A 20,930-nucleotide genomic window follows, 5' to 3' on the forward strand; every position below is an offset into this window, starting at 1 on the left:
CCACTTACTGCTCACAATTACTGTCTGGTGTTCATGCGTGCAACAGAGTAAAAAAAACACCCTCTCTCTAACATTCTTTAGTCTTCCCGCCAAGCACTCAAGGCAGATATGGCTTGCTGTACGAAGATGTCTGCTTTTTTACTTTTTACTCCAATGTGCACCATCTGCCTCTTGGGTGGCCAGCCTTGCTGCTCGGAGGATACCCGACATCTCGGGAACACCAGTGGTTGTGGCAGGCGCACTAATTGTCTGTACTTGCCAATCTGTTGCACTTGCTGCACATCGTTCCTGCAAACATGCGAGAGGCCAAAGCTTTGCCAGCACGAAGAGCAAGTAATTTCTAAAGTATATAATTACTTTTGCTGCAGAATTACTGCCCAAAGTAATTCAGTACGTCACTTGATTACTAGACCGGAAAAGTCATTCATTGCATTACAAATTACCAAAGAAAAGTAGCTAAATTACTGCCATGTCTGGTGCTAACCGACTGCAATTTTCACGTGGTGGCAGATTCATGGAGCAAGCGAGGGCCTTGCATGAATACAGTAGAATCACAGTGATACGAATTTGTAAGATTCCCTGGTTGAATTGCATTGTGTACTACGTGTGGAATGCCGGGTGCGTGATACGAGCACGGGAGCCACGGTGGCACTCTTCAGCACCCTTGCGCCGGCAGTGCACATCTATCCTCTTCAGCCATAAACAGATTTGTGTGCATGCGGTTCCCATACTTGATCACCTCATAGATGTTGCTTACTTTGATTTTCGGTTCATACAAATATTTATTACGACCCCCGTGAGACTTGTTTCATCATCGAGAGCCCTCCGACATGGCATGGGAACACACAGAACAAGGTTTTCACAGCACTACATGACAGGAGTGCTAACAATGTTTTTTTTTAAAATCGTGCCACTGCTTTTCTTATTCTGTGCAGCAAGCAGTTACTAAATCTTGATTCTTGTCAAGATGCGATATCTGCTCGTTGAAGGTGTCTCCTTTTCCAGTTTTAAATGTGGCTAAAATTTCCTTGTTTGCAGCCCGCCACTTAAACAGGCCCATAGTAATGGCTGCTGAGCAGAGCCAGCCAAAGGACAACTCCATTAAGATGTTGTTTTGGGTAACCATTTTAATGCGAGAGCATTAAGGAGTCGCATAAAAGCTGGTCCCCAGAGAAGCAACCTGAGCAGCCTTCTTAAGTTGCTCCTGTGGCGATGTTTTTGGGAATTTTTGCTCACGATCAACAACGCCGTCGATGGCACTGCATTTTCTGCGTCACGAGCTCCTTAAACAATCATGTTAAAAATGTGGATGCGTGTGACTGTGTCCCGGATGCGCTCATGTGACTGTAGCTGCATACCGCGGATAGCCGTGGGTCCCAGACTTGGAATTTTTCTTTAGCTGTCAAGTTTGTGACAAACCTGTGTAGCTTTCCTTTGTCGCCATTGTCATTGAGTGGATGACTTGGGTTGCGTCTTCTCCTGTATTTTGCACATTGCCATGTTATATTTTTCCCTTTCCAGAATATACAGATCTTGCCAGGAAATGAGCGCAGTGCTGCACGAGGTATTAACAAGGAGTTGAAATTTCTCAAGGTAGGTCTGCTTGCATGGGTACTGTCTCCATCGTCACCTCTCCTTCCCTCACTTTCAAGCTGCACTTTCCGCAGTGCCTGTATTTCTTTGGAAAGACGGGTACCACGTGTGACGAGTTCGGTGATCACACAGAGTCATTACCGAGTGATGATGCCCGGTGCAGCCTGTAAGCAAACGTAGTGAATGACTGAAAGGCGTGTTAACAGGCAACAATAACAAAACAACAGCTTTTACAGGAGTGGAGTGGACATTCTACAAGACGATTACGACTGATTGCGGAAAATCGCATCCCTTTAAATACACTGAATTAAGTGTATTTAATATTACTGCTGTGAAGATATCCCCAGCTCGTTCTGGCATTCTCACAGCTACTCACATGATCAGCCCTGCTATGCCCACTGCAGTGCAAAGGTCTCTCCCATGTCTCTCCAATTAACCCGGTCCTTTGCCAGCTGCATCCACCCTTTGCCTGCAAACTTCTTAATCTCATCCGCCCACCTAACCTTCTGCCGCCCCCTGCTACGCTTACTTTCTCTTGAATCCACTCCATCACCCTTAAGGACCAGCGGTTATCTTGCCTTTGCATTACTTGCCCTGCCCAAGCCCATTTCTTCCTCTTAATTCGACTAGGCTGTCTTTAACCCGCATTTGTTCCCTCACCCACTCTGCCCGGTTTTGGTCTCTTGATGTTACACCTATCATTTTTGTTTTGATGGCTCACTGCGTTGTCCTTAACTTAAAGGAGTACAGACACCTAATTTTGGTGGCATGTTTTGTTTTCTACAATGGTGCGGGAGACACTACTATGCATGAATCACCGTATGATATTCATTGACGATCGCTAAATAATTTATAATCCAATTTTTTCTGTCATGCTGTTTCGGTTTCAACAGCCGAACGATGGCTACGTCAAGTGCTTTTGTGTCACGTGAGGCATGAAAATATGTCCATAGAATCGCTGCTTCATCGTTTTCATTTACTGCAGTGCTGAAGCGAGCCTTCCTCAAGAGCCGGAATGGCAGCGAATGTGGAAGCAGCGATTATATTTCTAGTTTTTTCATGTCTCACGTGACCTGTAAGCACACGCTGACGTCACAGTCCTCACTCGGCGGTTGAAACCGAAACTGAAACAGCATGAGGAATAAATGCGATTATAAGTTACCGTATTTGCTCGCGTACAACCCGCCCCTGCGTAAAACCCGCACCCCTGATTTTGAACTCCATGGAAAAAAAGTGCCTCACGTATGACCTGCATGTTTACCTGAAAAAAAAAAAAAGAGAATAAAATGAGCGCTAGAAAGATACAACTGCACACTCAGTGATGATTTTGTTTTTAGAACATTTATTCAAACGATCACCACCACGTCACTGGTTATCCGATTCTCAATCGTCGCTTCTCTCACTGCTGCCATCTGAGGCTTGGTCGCCACTCTCAAAGACATATTCGTCCTCGGAACCATCCAAGCTGTCACTGATGGCACATTTTTTAAAGCTTTTACGCACCAAGTCGGCTGGCATCGCTTTCCACTGGCACAGCAGTGGAATATCGGGCTTTCGCACGCGTCTCGTCGGCTTTCCACTGGGCGTACAGCCGCTTCATGTGTGCCTTGAACGACTTGTTCAGGCACACATCGAGTGGCTGTAGCATGCACCTGATGCAGCCAGGTATTATGACAAGGTCGGTGCCGGTCTCAGCGAGGCGAACCGCATCAGTGCAGTGGCCTGGGAAGGAATCCAGTACGAGCAGCAGCTCTGTTCGGCAGTGGCTACAGTCTTTAGGTTCTCTTTCGCTGTGAAGCACTGCCGTCAAGTTGCACTCATGACGCCAAGACAAAGCACGCAAACAGTGCTTAAAACTAGGCTCAACAACGCTGGCTGAAGAAAATGTGGCCAATGGTGTGGGGAAGAACAAACAGACGGTGAATGTGGGTTTCATTACGCCTTTCATTGGCCCCTCATCGGCCTCCAGAGACAGAAAAGAAAAGTTCTGTTTGTTGTTGATAACTGTCCTGGACATGGTCACGTCGCTGCCATCTGTCTGGAATTTATACCAGCAAATACAACGGCAAAGCTGCAGCCCATGGACCAGGGAGTGATAAGCAGCTTGAAGAGGCACTGTCGGCGCTCTCTGTTGCAAAGGATGCTAATTTGCATGGAGACTGGTAAAGAGTACACAGTGAACCTGCTGTCCACTTACTGATAAGTGCCTAGGAGCAGGTTAATGAAGTGACCACTGCCAATGCCTTCTACCATGCGGGGTTTGTGGCACCTAGTGACTGCTCAGCGCAGAATGACTGCTCAGTGCAGAATGATACTATGAGTGAGGACTCCACTGTGACCTTGGAGGAGAGAAGCATTGTTTCTACGCTGAGCAGTAAAGGTGTCTCCATTGACATAAGTACGTATGTCAGCATTGATGAAGGTGTGCAAACGTGTAGGGCTGACACACTAGAAGCTTTAATTGAAGAGGTTCTCGACCCATCATCAGAAACTGCTGCTGACGATGACAGCATGGACGTTGCCCCTGAATCTCCACTGGTGACCTGTGATGCAGCTGACGCTTGCCTGGACACTTTAGTGCAGTTCTTTGAACAATGTGAGGGCACTGAAGGATATCTCGGAAGGATAAGGGGGGACGCGGGTTTCAAAAGTCGAAAAATCGCGAAAAACTCTTGGTTTAGCTCTGGCAAAACCTGGAGTGGCGCGACAGCTACAGCTGGCCGAGAGGAACTCGGGATTAAGAGGGCACTTGAGGCACGGTCAAATTTTTCAAAAAGTATATGTTTTGGCTATATGTGTTGTAAACTACCTTTTCTGTAATTATGAATGCCTAATTAATCATGGAACTGCTTCTAATTAGATATACTACAGGCTGCGGCAGCCCCCGAGCCGCGAGCGAACGGCAAAAATAACCAAACATCGCGCGCGCGCCATTTCCATGGCGCTGAACCGAGCGCCGCCATCTTGGTCATGTTTTGCTTGTGAATGCTTGCCCGTTCCCGTGTTGCCTTCGCCGGCAGTGGCCGCGGCATGGTAGAAGCATGGCTCGCTCAAGATTGGAGGACTCGAAGCAGTGTTTGAGGTTCCCACACCTCGAATTCGAGCTGTGATTGGACGAAGCGCGCGCTCCTTGAGGACGCAGGAGATAGCTGCGCACGCTGACACGTGGTCTCTCCCCCGGCGCGTCGTCTGCTACGGCTGGCTCCGTTGATGGCGTTCTTTCTTTGTGCGCTCCTCGCTTTACTTGTCGCCATTGTTGAGATCGCTGTCATCGTTGCTTTTGGGGTTCTTGTGGCGTGTTTTGAACGGTTTTGTGCACCCTGCAGATCGTCACGCGGCCGTTCACGATGGGCCCTACGAGGAAATTCAAAACGCTACATGCATTCGGTTCGCGGCGTCATTCTATGAACGCCGTCCGCATGGCGAAGTTAGCAAAGCGCATTGCCGGCAATTGCGGAGACGCTTCCAGCAGTGCTGCCTCTGCTACACCGCTACAAGAAGACTGTGTTGCCACTTCCAGCACCGTACCTTCCGCGTCAACGCAAGGAGACGGCGTTTCAAATGTGCCTGCTGTCCCGACTGAATCAACCTCGGTGATCGCGGTGATCGCGGCATCCCGTCTTGCGTCTGTCGCCGTGATGATGCTCGTCGACCGTGCGCGTGAACACGCACTTTTTGACGCCTGAGGAGATAGAGGCGGCGGTGGCACAATGTAATGCTGTGAAAAACAAACTCGGTGCCACAACCGCGACGCTACGAAAATTTCAAGCGATGTCGCCCGATCCCGCACCTGCCACTGCTACTACCGAAGATAAGGTATTTTGCCTTGTGCAAATGTGTGCATTTGGCCACCTGCTCTCCAGAACCTTGTGCCAACGCTGCCTTGCAACTGGACTGACAATTTGACAAGGTACCCAGCGCGGACTAACTACAAAGCTTGAGTTGGTAGAAATTTCTCTGTCTGCGGGGCTCACACCTGGCCACCTAGCCATCCATCGAGCTGTGGAAAAAGATGCCTTGCGCATGGGAAAGGCTGAGAAGCGAGGTCAAACAAAGACTGAGAGCCGGCAGATAAAGAAAGTCTGCAAATACATCGCAAACTATTCTGCGGGGTCATTTTAGACCCGGAAATGTTCTTTCAAAACATCAAGGGCCGTTTTCTCGAAATGAATTTTTTTCCTGGTGTGGCTGCTTATGCTAGCAGTATCTCTGCAACCGCTAATCAGATTCCCACCAGGCTTTTTTTTATTCTGTGCCTGAATAAATTTCTGATGGCAAGACAGGCCCACTTTTTCAAGATATTGAGTCTGGAATTTATTATAAGCAATCGAAATTAGGCTAATGCAAGTCTAATTAGTAACACTAAATTCAATGCTGTGCTAAAATTTTTCAGCGAGGAAATTCAAAAAAAGGGCTCTGTCTTGCCCTGTGGTACCTATTCGGGAGTCTTCATAATGAATTTGACAGTGCCAAAGCATTTTGCAAATTCTCCAGGCATGTCATAAGGAACCTATGTGAACTATTCTGATACACTCCTGTAACTTGAGTACCAGTGTACGTAGCTCCATGAAACTTTGTAGTTATTTAAATGTATACGCCATGAGTGTACCCTGAAAATTTCATTCAGTTATCTCAAGAAACAAAAAAAGTTTGTAGCAGCCAGACGATTTTCTCGACAGACACAAAAAAAAATAACAGACTGGGTTACAGTCAACAGTGCCTGATGCCTTACTAGGCCAATCAATGTGTAGCAGACCATTAGTGGTGCAATAAATGCTTATGTTGCAGTTATTTTTTTTCTAAAAGACCATTTCATTGCTTTGTTCACATATACGAAGTATTTGGACACCCACTGCATGGTTCCTTGGAGTTTGTCTTAAAGGTGCTGCGAAACACCGCTTGAACGGATGCCGGTTACACTTCAGATGGATTCTTTGTCGCACAGATGCTGACTCAAAAAGAATTACGAGAATCGATGCATAGGAGCGGAAGTTAATCAATGAAGAAATTTCAGAATACAAGCAAACAAAATGCTGCCCTCAACTCTATTTTCGCGCAGCTTCCCATTCCCATTTCACTCTCCCAATGACGACACACTGTGCGACCAATCAAAACAGCCTATCTTAGCACGTGACGGAAGTTTACACTCCATGGTTGCCTGTTCTCTGTAACTCGTTCATGCCAAGGCTGGCGGTGCAGTTTGCATGGTTACAACAACCATGTGAACGCCCAGCTGACCCAGCGATGCTTCATCGTCGCCACGACGGCACAGAAGGGAACACTGATCAGTGACGTTCCCTTACTTATGGATCCCATCTCGAGCGCGAGATACTACGACGGTGTGACAGCCTGCGCAAGATATCAGACACATTTAGCATAGCGCGTACCGCTACTGCTTACCGTCATTCATCGCCCCTAGCGCGCTGGTTGGTCACGGCGAGCAAGGAGCGCGTGCTGTTGATGGGAACGTGGCGCCATCTGGCGCCGCCGCCCGGTGATCCTCCACAAGCTGACGATGCGCACTGTATGCTAAATGTGAACTGAACGCATCATTCCTTGGGACCGAAACGAACGCTTTTAGAGTGTAATGGCTCGATCGGATCAGCTCCGCAAAGCCGCTCTCAGATACATAGAGAGTACCCATAAGTGTTAGTGCTAGGTCGTAGGATGTTTACAGATAGGCGCAAAGTCCTTCGATGCAAAAAGTAGCCAGAGCCTCTAGTGGTGTATTTTTGTTTTACTTGCTTTACAGTGCTTTTATCTAGGGAAAATAAGTTGGTTTTGTTAATGTAATATAGAACACAAAAACTTGACGAAACGTATTTCTAGTTATTAACACAATTTGCAGTATATTTACTCTTTGTCCAGTCATAAAGCTCGCCCTCCGTGATGTCATATCCAATGCTAAAAACCGCCACTGTATGGTGACACCGTCAGCGCCATGAATTTGTTTTTGCGAGCTAATTAAAATATTAAGATCAGAAGTATACGGGTTACGACCGATGCTAATAGCATCACTATAACTCCTGCTAAGCAACCAACGGGCAAAACAATGCACTGAAAATGTGTTTCGGGTCCCCTTTAAAGGAAGTCTCCATTAGCCTCCACGTTTCTGCCCCGTAGGTGAGTACCGGTAAGATACAGCTGTTGTATACTTTTCTCTTGAGGTATATTGGTAAACTGCCATTCGTGATCTGAGAGCCTGCCATATGTGCTCCAACCCATTCTTGTTCTTCTAGTTATTTGCCTCTCATGATCCAGATCAGCTGCCACTACCAGTCCTAAGTACACGTATTCCCTTAGTAACCTTGTTACCAGTTGTGAAGTGCTGTTCCATTGCGAGACTATTAAACGTTACTTCGGTTTTCTGCATGTTAATTTTTATATCCAGCTGTCCGCTCTGCTTGTCTAACTCATTGATCATGATTTGCACTTCACTTCGTGAGTGACTCAACAAGGCAATGTCATCAGCAAATCGCAGATTATTTAGGTATTCTCTGTTTACTCTTATTCCCAACTGCTTCCAATTCAGGCCTCGGCATACCCCTTGTAAACATGTGGTGAATAGCATTGGCGAGATCGTGTCTCCTTGCCTGACGCCCTTCCTTATTGGAATTTTATTGGTGACTTTATGGAGGAGTATGGTAGTTGTACAGCTCTTATATATATCTTCCAGTATTTTGACATAAGGCTCTTCTACACCCTGATTCCGCAATGCCTGTATGACTGCTGAGGTTTCCACTGAGTCGAATGCTTTCTCATAATCAATGAAGGCTATATACAGGGGTTGGTTATATTCTGCGCATTTCTCTATCATCTGATTGATAGTGTGAATATGATCTATCGTGGAATATCCTTTACGAAAGCCTGTCTGATCATTCGGTTGATTAAAGTCTAAGGTTGCCCTGACTCTATTAGCGATTACCTTAGTAAATATCTTGTAGGCAACGGATAGTAAGCTGATCGGTCGTCCATAATTTTTCAAGTCCTTGCCGTCTCGTTTCTTATGAATTGAGATAATGTTTGCATTCTTCCAAGCTTCTGGTACGCTTCAGGTCATAAGGCATTGCGTATGTAGGGTGGCTAGTTTTTCTAGCACATCTCTCCTCCGTCCTTCAACAGATCTGCTGTTGCCTTATCCTCGTGAAAGCCATAAGAGCGCAAACTGGCAACACGGACGAGGAAGGGAACAAGACGAGCGCTACCGTCCTGTTCCCTTCTTTTAGGCAACGGATAGTGCCGTGTTGCCAGTTTGCCCCCTTCCTCGTCCGTGTTGCCAGTTTGCGCTCTTATGACTTTCACGAATATGCACCAACAAGCCCAGTTGCAAGTACTTCTTACCTTATCCTCACCAGCTGCTTTCCCTGTTTTCATTGCTCCTAAGGCTTTCTTTACTTCCTGTCGTTACCGGCAGGATGACGCATTGCTGTGCGCTACTGTCTCTCTCAATAACGTTCTCATTACATTGGCTACTGTATAGATTTGTGTAGAACTCTCTCAGCTACATTAAATATCTTATCCATATTGCTAATGACATTGCCCTCTCTGTCTCAATGCATACATCTGGTTTTTACCTATGTCTAGTTTTCTCTTCACTGCTTTTAGGCTACCTCCATTCTTTAGAGCATGCTCGATTCTCTCCATGTTAAACTTCCTTATGTGGCTACCTTGCGCTTATTTATTAATTTTGATAGCTCTGCCAGTTCCAGTATGTCTGCTGGGTGAGACACCCTCATGCTTCGGCATTTCTTATTCAGATATTTCTTCTTTTGAGGTACTGTATTTACTTGATTGTAAGTTGACTCGAATCTAAGTCGACCCCGCATATTACCTTTCTGAAAAAAAAAACTTGGAGGTCGTTTACACTTGGCCTTTAATAATAGAACGTGATAGCATTATCCTGCGGCCGTCGCTTATCACCAGCAGCTATCGGCTGCCGTGCACAGGCATGCGCGTGGGCACATTCCAAAACGAAAATGTATTTGTCACTAGACTACTTGTCCACACTTGTGCCATCATCTTCAATAGTGCTTCCTTGATGATCGCTGCTGCGGTCCCACAACACGTCGTTCTAACGCAAACAGCCACTTCGCGACATCACGTGGAACAGCTGAAAATTTTGCCTCACTGCAGCTGCCACACCTATAGACAAGCGTCAGGCCGTGACATCAAAGAGATGCGACGGTGCTGGCGTCAGCAGTGACTTTTGTTGTGTAGGCAAAAGTGGGACCTCCCGCATTGGGCGCGCCACGCTTTCATGTGTGTGGGCACAATTCACGGCGTGCCGACAAATTCTGGTGCGGTTGGTTGAGCTGCAATGCAGAAGAAAGGAAGCGGCGTAAGTTTCCACAAGTTTATTGCAGTCAGATAGGCGTGAAAGCGATGGGCAGGGGCCGAGGAGCAAGACAAGCTCGGCGATGGGTCGGCTTCGCGGCTACTTATTACCGCCAAGCTCGTGGGTTATTACGCCGAGCTCGTTTCACCCCTTGGGTTATTGCGTTTTTGCATTAAAATCTAAGAAGTTCATTCGTGTCTCTGACTTCGCATCGTTGCTGTTCGGTTGCGTGGTGAGCTGTGCAAAAATCAAGTAACACCTGCAACTCGATCGTTCTCATTCTGTCGTGCATCAGCATAAGTTTAGGCACGATATTCCGTGTGCTTGGGATCGTAAGTTGAACGCAGGGGGCCATTTTCTGATGCTTATCACCTGGACAACGTGCCGAGCATCACTTTGCGCAAAAAAAAGACAAAAAGCTGCCGTAAGCCGCCTTCACCGTTCATATCATGCCGCGCTTGAAGAAGCACCTAACTAGGGTAGTAGCACGCACGACGGTTTTTTCTCTGTTCTCATTTTCGCGAATTTCAACAAGTGTGTCGTTTCAACACCGGTTTAACGACGCTAGGATCTCGACAAAGTCGCGCAGTGTTATTTCCCAAATTATTTGAATTTTTACATTGTAGGTAGATCAGAGCCTGGCGAACTCAGCAAATTCCACACCAAAAGCCACTCCGATCAAGCAGAATGCACACACATGAATAGATTCTAAAATAAGCAAAATTTTATAGCTTAGCAGAGTGAGTGTAAATTTCGTTTGGAGCTTGAAGAAAACGTCTATGCATGCACTCGTGGAGCTCTCGGATCGCATTTTCCTTATTCAAAGCAGCTATAGTGTTCATTAACTTCCAAGGTCTCCGGAGTGAAGGGGTTTGGTGACAATAGGAAGCACATTATATGTATACAAGGTTCGTCGTGTGAGAAAGCTGATTCGCGTCGTGCATCACGTCGTCCTATCTTGCACTAGCAATCTGATATGCTTTATCGGCCCATAAGTTGAGAACTGTGGACGATTAGTTCGTCCCCATACCTCGCGCTTTCACCCGCCGTAGTGCTGCGCTTTCACTTGTCGCCAACTAGGAGCGGAGAAGCACCCGATGCAGCGCACCGCCTACTAATTCCTTCTGGCGAACAGGCTGAAAAAGTGCAGAACTACTCTCCGAGCATCAACAAAAATGTTTGTAACCACAAGCGACACGCACACTTTGAAATATTCGCATACACCAGTTGGTTTTGAATACAGTGTCGCTTAGTACAGTGAAGGCTGGTGCATTTTGCCTACACCCCGCGTCGCTGCCGACCGCAGCGCCACCTTTGTTTACAAACATGACGCTTGTCTATGTCACCCGTTGCGAATGTCGAAATTGTGGCCCGGCGTGCAGTTCGTTTCTTCGGCGTAAAGAATGACAGCCATCTTGAATGTAGCCGTGAGCGAGCGCTGGTCGCTTACCGGACCCGGAGCACAAATGACGAAGCACTACATTAAAAAGTTGTGAAACGCGGCTGGCAGTAGCCAAATGCGTCAGAGCCAAAGGGAAACTATGCATGAGCGGCGTCGGCTCTTCCGTTGGCTACCGACACTCCCTGGCGCTGCTGCGGTTCCGAGTGGCAACGCCCTTTCATCAATTATCGACGCTCCCTTGAGCACTGAGTTCGCGGTTGAAAGTAAACAAAAAAAAACTTCAATGACGCCTATTAAGAGTAGAACATGAATGTGTTATCGGGCCGCCGCCGCTTATCAGCAGAAGCAGTCTGCGGCCACGTGTGGGGAGTGGGCTGGTGCCCATTTGCTGCTTATCAACAGCCACCATCGGCTGCCTCGTGCGGGGTGGGAATGCCGGTTCTGCGCATTGACATAGCAGCTGCTGAAGCCAGCACCAAGAGCAATGCGATGGAGCCACAGAACAAAAATGCAGCCATGCTGTAGCATGTCTGATATCTCGTTTGTCTCGCCTTTATTTATGGTGCGATGCTTTGCTTTCGATTTTAAGTCGGCCCCCCCCACTTCAGATTTTCAAAATTTGAAAAATAGGTCGACTTACAATCGTGTAAATACGCTAGCATGCCAGTGTCCTGTCCAACCATCCTACCTCCTGCTTCTATTGTGCACTTTGTAATAATAGCTGCGAGATTATTGTTCATTGCTTGAACATTAAGATCGTATTCTTTGGTTAGAGCCAAATATCTGTTCTGCAGTGATATCCTAAATTTTTCCACTTTCCCTCTTACCACTAACTCGTTAATGGACTGCCGCTTTAATAGTTTCTTCCGTTCCCTCTTCAAGTCTAAGGTAATTAGAGACCTTACGATTCGGTGGTTGCTACAACGCACCTTTCCAACGACCCCCACATCCTGCACTATGCTAGGGTGAGCACATAAAGTCTATTTCATTTTTACTCTCACCACCAGGGGTCTTCCACACCCACTTCCTGTTCTCTCGTTTGCGGAAGAAGGTGTTCATGATCTGTAAATTATTTCTATTTGCAAACTGTACTACTGTATATACACAACTTAAGTCGACCTGTTTTTCAAAATTTGAAAATCCGAAGTGGAGGGGTTGACTTACAATTGAAAACAAAGGATGGCACCATAAATAAAGGGGAGACAAACTAAATATCAGGCATGCGACAGTGTGGTTACATTTTTGGTGCGCAGCTGCATCACATCATTCTTGGTGCTGGCCTTGAACAGCTGCTGTCAACGTGCAAAACCGTAATCCTCTCCCCGCGCGCAGCAGCCTATGGCTGCTGTCCATAAACAGTAAACTGGCACACCTCCCCCACTCCTACTCCCCACACGTGACTGCAGATTGGCACTGCTCATAAGCGGCGGCAGCACGATAACGCATTCGCATTCAACTCATAATAGGCGTCCTCCAAGTTTTTTTTTTAATATTTTCAACTGTGCACTCGGTGCTCAAAAGAGCGTCGACAGTTGATGAAAGGTCCACTGTTCCAATCGTTGCGGCCGGGCCACTCGCAACGGCAATGGTGCCGGGGAGTGTTGGTAGCTGACGGAAGAGTCTATGGCGCTCACATGTAGTTTCTTTTCGGTTGCGACATATTTGACTACTGCCTGCCGCGTTTCACAACTCTTTAATTTAGTGCTTGGTCAGTCAGCATTTGTACTTTGGGTTTGATAAGCGACAGGTGCTCATTCACGTCTATATTCAAAATGGCTGTCATTCTTTACGCTGTAGAAAAAAACAGCTGCGTGCCAGGCCGTAAGTGTGACATTCGAAATGGGTGATATAGGTGTGGCAGCTGCAGTGAGGCAAAATTTTCAGTTTTTCCTTGCGATGTCAGGATGTGGCTGTTTTCGAAGCGGGGGATTTCGATGGACGACGACGTTAGAACGACGTGTTGTGAGACCGTAGCAGCGATCACAGCGGCAGCACTAGTGAGGATGATGGTGCAAGTGTGGACGAGTAGTCTAGTGACGAATATATTTTCATTTTCGAATTTGCCCATAGACATGCCTGTGCACGGCAGCCGATAGCGGCTGGCAATAAGCGGCGGCCGCAGGATAATGCTATCGTGTTCTATTATTAAATGCCAAGCTTGAATGACCTTAAATCTTGTTTTTTTCCTGAAATGTGATATGGGGGGGAGTCAGCTTGCATTCGAGTCGACCTGCAATCATGTAAATACAGTAATAACTCTCCCCTGCTATTCCTAGAACCTATCCCATATGTGCCTACCGCCTGGTCGCCAGCCTGCTTGTTGCCTACCTTCGCATTGAAGTCGCCCATCTGTACAGTGTAGTGTGATTTTACTTTATTCATTGCTGATTCCACGCCTTCATAGAAGCTTTCAACGGTCTGGTCATCATGGCTGGATGCAGGCGCATAGGCCTGCACCATTTTCAGCTTGTACCTCCTATTCAGCCTAATTACAATAGCTGCTACCCTCTCGTTAATACTACAGAGCTCCTCTACGTTGCCACCTATATCCTGAATAATGAGGAGTCCCACACCTAGTTCTCGTCTATCCGCTAATCCGCGATAGCACAGTATGTGTCCTTCCTTTAGTACTGTATACGCCTCACCTGTCCTCCTAACTTCACTGAGCTAGGCCTATGACATCCCATTTAATTCCTGCTAGTTCCTCAAACAGCACTGCTAGGCTAGCCTCACTAGATAAGTTCTAGCATTAAACATTGCCAGGTTCAGATTTCAATGGCGGCCTGTCCGGAGCCAGAAATTCTTAGCACCCTCCGCTGCGTCACAGGTCTGACCGCCGCCGTGGTCAGTTGCTCCGCAGCCGCTGAGGACTGAGGGCCGAGGGTTAATTGGTTTGTTCATGGAAAGTTGTGGCCAAGGTGGTCAAATCCTGTTCTGATGAGGAAGTGCGTTTTCGGTTCTGGTCACCGAGATCAGGCCGCACCCCAGGCCTGGTTATGCAATTCCATCGACATGCGGATTTTTTTTTTTTCAAACCTGGTGGAGAATTGCGCGGCATCAGGATTGGAACCCCGGTCCTCTTGCACGTGAGGCGGACGCTCTACCTCTGTGCCATCGCTGCCTCTTATGTTGGAATAAACAGTTGTCTACACAGATCAGGACGAAAGAGAGAGTCCAATTAGCGACAATCGGAAAGAAAGTTCAGAAGGGGAGTGAACGTACAGTTGACCGGAGAGCAGTCCATTCAAAAGACCCCCGAAGGAGCAGCTTGCGATTCCGAGGATGCAGTGTGGTGGCTTTCCCTCCGAAGCCCATTCAGCCCCTTTTTATGTCCTCGGGTGCTAGCGGTTGAGGCACTTTGTACAAATAGTTTGTATTTATACAATTGAAAGTATTTTTCGACAAATTTCGCTTGTAAACATCTTCCGGGCAGCCAGAATCTTATCGTTGTATCCATTATTTCGCTGATAATTGTATCGTTATATAGTTTATTTTTACATAGAGGCAATGGAAGAATTGATAAATCTAAAGAACTTGATTGTTTTAAGCGATATATTGTTATATCTAGTATCGTTATTAGTGGATTACACTATATAGGAGCTGAGAACATAACATTGACACCATATCTGGCCCCCCACTCTCTTAAATCTGCCGTCGCGGTGGCTGAGTAGTTATGGTGCAATTTGCAGGTTGCAATTAAATCAATGATTGGTCTCAGGAGGTTGCTTGGGAAGAACCGCCTGAGTGGCACCAGCCTATCAGTGGCACCAGGTGGGGTATGAGCACTCCCAGGGATATATGAATTTAAAGTAGAGAATGACCAATTCACCCATTAATGCCATAGCCTTAGGACAGAGCTCCCTTCCAGTTTTTTAATTCACTACAACTCTAAAGCCAGCATGCGTCAAGAACTGCAATGACAATGACCAGTGTCACCACTTCGCGCACTTTGGCATGCGCTCGCAGACACCCTTAGAGCGTGGGGGGGTAGCGGTCTCGGTCACAAAGGAGATGCCCTCGACTCAGCGTGGCAAGCTCAGCCGGAGACCAGCTACCAAGTGACAAGGGGGTTGGTCGTGATTTGCAAATACAATGCAACGCGTGCAAAGTAAAAATCGAGAGAGATTACAATTCAACAGAATCTTTGCACCTAAAGTGCACAAAGAGAGAGAGACAAACACAATTTGTTCACCGGGCACTGCGACAGTCCAATGACATGAGGAGCACGATGGGGCCGATCCGCAGGTTGGCGCACGTTGCTTCACTGGTCCGGGCTGGGCGGTGGTGTTCTCCCGGGAGTCGAGCGGACGCGCTTCTCGGGAGCTTAAACGGCGGCTCGGGCTCACAGACATCGGTTCAAGCCCCTCATTTATAGCCGCAGACTGCGTCTGTTTGTTCTTCGCGCCAAGGCAGGCGCGCACATACACACAGTATCAACTGCACAAGCTCCTTCTCCCTCTTGTGCCGAGCGCACAACTCCATTGGTCGAGCGCGGAAACCGCCTTCCAGGAGAGGCGTTGCAAGGCCACGAACTCCATTGACTTGCAGGCTGCTGAAGTCAGCGACACAGGTCGGTAGGAGGAAAGAGCCCTGAGGGGTTTCCTGGCCTTCCGGATCGGGACCACGATTGCCGTGGACCAGCTCTCCGGGAGGATGCCGCTGTCCTAGATGATGTTGAAGGCATCCAAGAGGCGGGCCTGCTCTGGGGCGTCCAGGTTCCGCAGCATCTGCAAGGTGAGCCCATCTGCCCTAGGAGCGCTCCGCTGCTTGGAGCGGTGGAGGGCTCAGTGGAGCTCATGAGGAGTGATGGGAGCTTCACACAGGGCTGCAACGGAACTGGTTACGCCTGCCGGAAGAGGGGGTCGTCCGGGAGGGGGCTGGGCCAGGGGGACCAGGGACCAAAGGAGGGACGGAAACTGTGAGGCTGGCAGAAAAGTGGTCGGCCAGCTGCTCAGCCATGGCCAGGTAGGAGACCCCCCTGGTGATGGCTGCGCCCAGGACAGAATGGCGGCTGGTGGCCACCTGCAAGAGGGACCGGAACAGTCCCCAGGCCCTGGAGGACTGCCGAGCAGACTGGAGTGAGCGGCAGATGCCGGCCCAGCTCTCTCTTGTCCGTCGGTTGGCCTGCCGGCGGCAGGTGGCGTCGATCCTGCGGTAGGCCTTCCAGTCCTCGGGAGCCCACGTCCTCTCCGCCCTGCGTTCCGCACGGCGCCTGGCAGCGCGGAGACCCAGGAGGCGGATTTCGGGGACAGGGGCCTGCGCATGACACGACACCGACATCGTGGCCGCCTGGGCGCAGGACTTCAGGCAATCCAGGAAGTCACCTGTGAATGGGATTTCTTTAGTGAGCTCCCTGAATTGGGGCCACTTAATGAGGCGATACTCCCTGTCCTTTGGACGCTGTTGTTGGGCAGGGCTCAGGTGGATGGGAAAGTGGTCCGATCCAAGGGAGTCTGCTGCCCGCTTCCAAGAGTATCGGTAGGCTTCTGAGTGGAAGGCCAGGTCGATGACCGTGGAGTGGCCTGGGCGGATGAATGTGGCCGCCTTAGGCCGCAGGAGGTGTAGGCCAGCAGCCGCGACCGCGTCCAGGAGCTTCCTGCCGCGGGAGGTGGTCGTCTGGCTGCCCCAGTCTCTGTGGTGGGCATTAAAATCGCCACAGATTAGGGCATCCTTGCCTAAGCGGGAGTAGAGCGCAGTTAGACAAGAAGGGTCCCAGGGAACGCTAGGGGGAACTTAGACCGAGGCCACCGATGTGTCCTTGCCACCAAGGCGGACGCGGATGGCGGAGACTTTCATCGGGCTCATGTCTGGGGAGGCCACGTCCAGGACGGTGTGGGGCAGGTTGCTCCGCACGTAGATGGCAGCACGGGGCCTCTCCTGCGGGTGGGAGCTGTGGCATCGACTGGAACGCGGGTCTGCTGTAAGGCAAGCACATCAGGGTTTAACGTGCCCTGCAATAGGAGGTCCCTGAGCTCGGCGTGGCGCGCACGCAAGGAGTTAACGTTCCACTGCAGAATGTGCGGCCGTGCTCCGGGACCTTTACGCCTGGCCATGTCTGTAGCTAGATGGGCTCGCTCCAGCGAGAGCTGCCTCACACAGCCGGCGAGCCCCTGAGTTAGGGGGGAGCTGTGGCAGGAGGGACTGGACAGCCATCCGCAGGGCAGCGGTCACCGTCGGCTGTGCGTCCGGGGCAGGGGCTCGGGCCTGGGCAGCAGGGCGGGAGGGCCTGGACCTTTGTAAGCGCAGGGCCATCGCGTAGGTTATGCCGCCGGTGGTCCTGGTTGCCGGGGACGTTTGCTCCCGGTAGGGCTGGTGCTGCTGGCGGACCTCGGCCATGACCGCACGGCGGGCGGCAGGGTTGGCTGTCCCCCGGAGGGCTGTGGTGAGCTGGCTCTGCTCCTTCCAGCGGCGGTAGGTGTGGTCCACTGCGCTGTGACGCCCTCCGCAGTGGAGGCACTTGGGGGTCTGTGCAGTACAGGACCTGCGATGGTGAGGGCCGCTGCAATAGGTGCAGCGCTGGGGTCTTGTGCAGGTGGCAACCGCGTGGTTGAAGCCGCCGCACTGGGAGCACTGCAGCGGGCGGGCCTTGAAGGGACGAACCCGGAACGGCATCCCTGCGATAAGGACCTGTTCAGGCGGGGCAGCGCTGAATCTAATGGTTACAGCGTCGCCGCGGCGCCGGATGCTCTGGATGTCGACGGAGGCCTCGATGGTGTCCGCGATGTCCCTATCCGACACCGCTGGATCCACGCCGAAGATGGTCCCGAGGCAGCCGTCTGGTCGGGACGCCTCGAATGGCCTGACCGGCGTGTTGAGGAGTGTCCTCAGGCCCATGAGACCGGCCAGGGACTCCTCCGAGGCGACGTCAGCAGCAATGATGTTGCGCCGCCGGTTGATCCTGACCTCCAGGACGCCAGGCAGGGAGTAGAGGAAGGCGCTGTAGTCCTCCCTCACCACGTCACGGAGGGAGAGGGACCTCTGCTGTGGCTGGAAGAGGACCATTGAATAACGGGGGCGTCTCCAAGTCGCTGAGCGCCTGGCCTTGCGCTGGACCAGGATCCAGCCTCCCTCGCGTCGGTGGTCCTGGCTGCCTGCATCAGGGGGGAGGAGGGGGCAGTCTCTCTATTTACCTGCGCATTCTGAACAGGGGAGGAAAGCAGAGAGTCCTCAGGCTGGGCCTCGGGCGGTGGTTGTGCGCTAGAGGACTGCAAGTGGAGCTGCTGGGTGGCTGCCACCTGCAGGGCGCTGGAGTGTTCGGCGCTGGCTGCAGGGGTTGTCCTTGTGGTAGCAACGTCCACAAGGCTGTCTGGCTCTCCAGGGGGCTGGCTAGGCATCTCTTGGGAGGAGCCTGCAGGGGAAGCGGTAAGAGCGGTATCTGCCGCAGAAGGGCTCACCTGCTCCTGCATGTCCGCCGGCGTGTGCTTGGGCCGGGGCTTGGCGCCGCGAGGCTTCTTAGGCTGGTGACTAGGTCCTGAGAGCTGGTCTGGGTGCTCCTTCAGGTACTGGGCCCGCTGGCGCGTCACCATCGGCGATGGAGAAGGGGACGGGGGCCTGGAGGGGAGGGTGGCGTCCAGGGAGTCATCGTCAGCTGGGCTGTCCGAAGCTGGGAGAGGGCTCTTGGGGTTGGGCCCGGGATGCTGGGCATTTCTAGGGCTCGTTGCCCCCTGTTATATTCCTCGAAGAGGAATCCCACACGCAGGCATAGGTGGCGCAAGATGAATCGCAATTCGCACTCCACGCTAGCGAACCGCTGGTGGTAGGGCGTGCGCCACAGGTTGCGGGGGGCGTGGCCGGTAGTGGTATGCGGCTGGTTCCCCTCAGGGTGGTCCTCCATGGAGGTATGGGGACCCCTGCGAGTGAGGGTAAGCGAGGCACAAAGAGAAAGAGCCCAAGAGAAAGGCAGGAAGAGAAATAGATCAAGAAAAGACAAGACAGGAGAGTAATGCCCAAGAGAAAGCTGGAGGACGATTAACGAAAACAGGTGTGAAAGGGAAGAGGTTCTGAATGCGCACGGAGGGATCACGGCAACACAATACAATTAGGCAAGTGTTAGATGGGGAGAAAGGAAAAGGAGCACAGACCACACAATGTACAGACAGAACAGGTGAAGACAAAAAAGGATTGTGAGAAACAGGTGCGACAAACTAGGGGTGGAAAAGGAGGATCTAAATGTAGGAGCGGACAAGGGGGTTAAAGTGCACAGGGAACAGGTGCGGGAAGTCAAATCGGAGTAAATATCAAGCGCAATGAATCTCAACTATGTGAGGTGAATAGGCGGGTGGAAATGGGGCAGGAAATCGAGAAAAAGGAATGCGAGAGAGGACAAAAGAGTACAAAGATGCACAAAAAAAACACGTTGAAGGACAGCGAACAAAACAGCAGTGGGGGAATAAGAGCGGGAGAGGGATATTAAATTGCTCAGGGAACAAACACGGGGAGGCAAATCACAATCACCATAAATCTCAACAATGCGAGAGGAAAAGGCGGCAGGAGACACGGGGAAAAGCACGACAGCGAGGGGGACAAAATACAGAAAAACACAGTAAGGAAGCGACAATAAATAAAACTGGCAATAGATAAACAATGAACTGGCAATAAACAAAACAATAGTGGGGTAACAGGAGCGGAAGAGGAGACTAAATTGTATCGGGCACAAGCGCGGGGAGACTGATCACAACCACAATAAATCTCAGGTAAATGAGAGGAAAAAGCGGCTGTAAATATGGGGGAAAACTTGACAGCGAGAGGGGGATAGGTACAGGAATGCTTGAGAAGGAAGCGTGGAAGGGCAAAAATCAAATCTGTAGCGGGGGAGGAGCGAAAAAGGGGGACTAAAATTGAACCGTGAACACGCGCGGCAAGACAAATCACCAAGTCACAGTCACAATGAATTTCAACAACGTGGAGGGAAGAAGCGGTTGGAAATGCGGGAGAAGAACGCAGCCGCGAAAGGGGTCAAAATACAGAAATGCACAGTAAGGAAGCGGCAATAAATAAAACTGGCAATAATAAACAATGAACTGGCAATAAATAAAACAAAAGTGCGGTAACAGGAGCGGAAGAGGAGACTAAATTGTATCGGGCACAAGCGCGGGGAGACTAATCACAACCACAATAAATCTCAAGTGAGAGGAAAATGCGGCTGTAAATATGGGGGAAAACTCAACAGCGAGAGGGGGGTAAGTACAGGAATGCGTGAGAAGGAAGCGTGGAAGGGCAACAATAAAATCAGTAGCGAGGGAGGAGCGAGAAAAGGGGGACTAAAATTGAACCGTGAACACACGCGGCAAGACAAATCACCAAGTCACAATCACAATGAATTTCAACAAGGTGGGGGGAAGAAGTGGTTGGAAATGCGGGAGAAGAACGCAGCCGCGAAAGGGGTCAAAATACAGAAATGCACAGTAAGGAAGCGGCAATAAGTAAAACTGGCAATAAATAAACAATGAACTGGCAATAAATAAAACAATGGTGGGGTAACTGGAGCGGAAGAGGAGACTAAATTGTGTTGGGCACAAGCGCGGGGAGACTAATCACAACCACAATAAATCTCAAGTAAGTGAGAGGAAAAAGCGGCTGGAAATATGGGGGGAAACTCGA

At 50.0% G+C, this 20,930-nt stretch overlaps 1 protein-coding gene across 2 annotated transcripts in view; it reads left to right on the plus strand.

Annotated features, from left to right (window-relative positions):
- Positions 1-20,930, plus strand: part of Zwilch (zwilch kinetochore protein) — a 217,576-nt gene that overhangs the window by 10,916 nt on the left and 185,730 nt on the right. For both annotated transcript variants that reach the window (XM_077628066.1, XM_077628064.1), the window contains exon 6: positions 1,522-1,593. In XM_077628066.1, the coding sequence (XP_077484192.1) occupies positions 1,522-1,593 (72 nt within the window). The remainder of the gene's footprint in view (positions 1-1,521; positions 1,594-20,930) is intronic.

The sequence above is a fragment of the Amblyomma americanum genome, chromosome 6 (assembly GCF_052857255.1).
Source record: "Amblyomma americanum isolate KBUSLIRL-KWMA chromosome 6, ASM5285725v1, whole genome shotgun sequence".
NCBI classification, from domain to species: domain Eukaryota; kingdom Metazoa; phylum Arthropoda; class Arachnida; order Ixodida; family Ixodidae; genus Amblyomma; species Amblyomma americanum.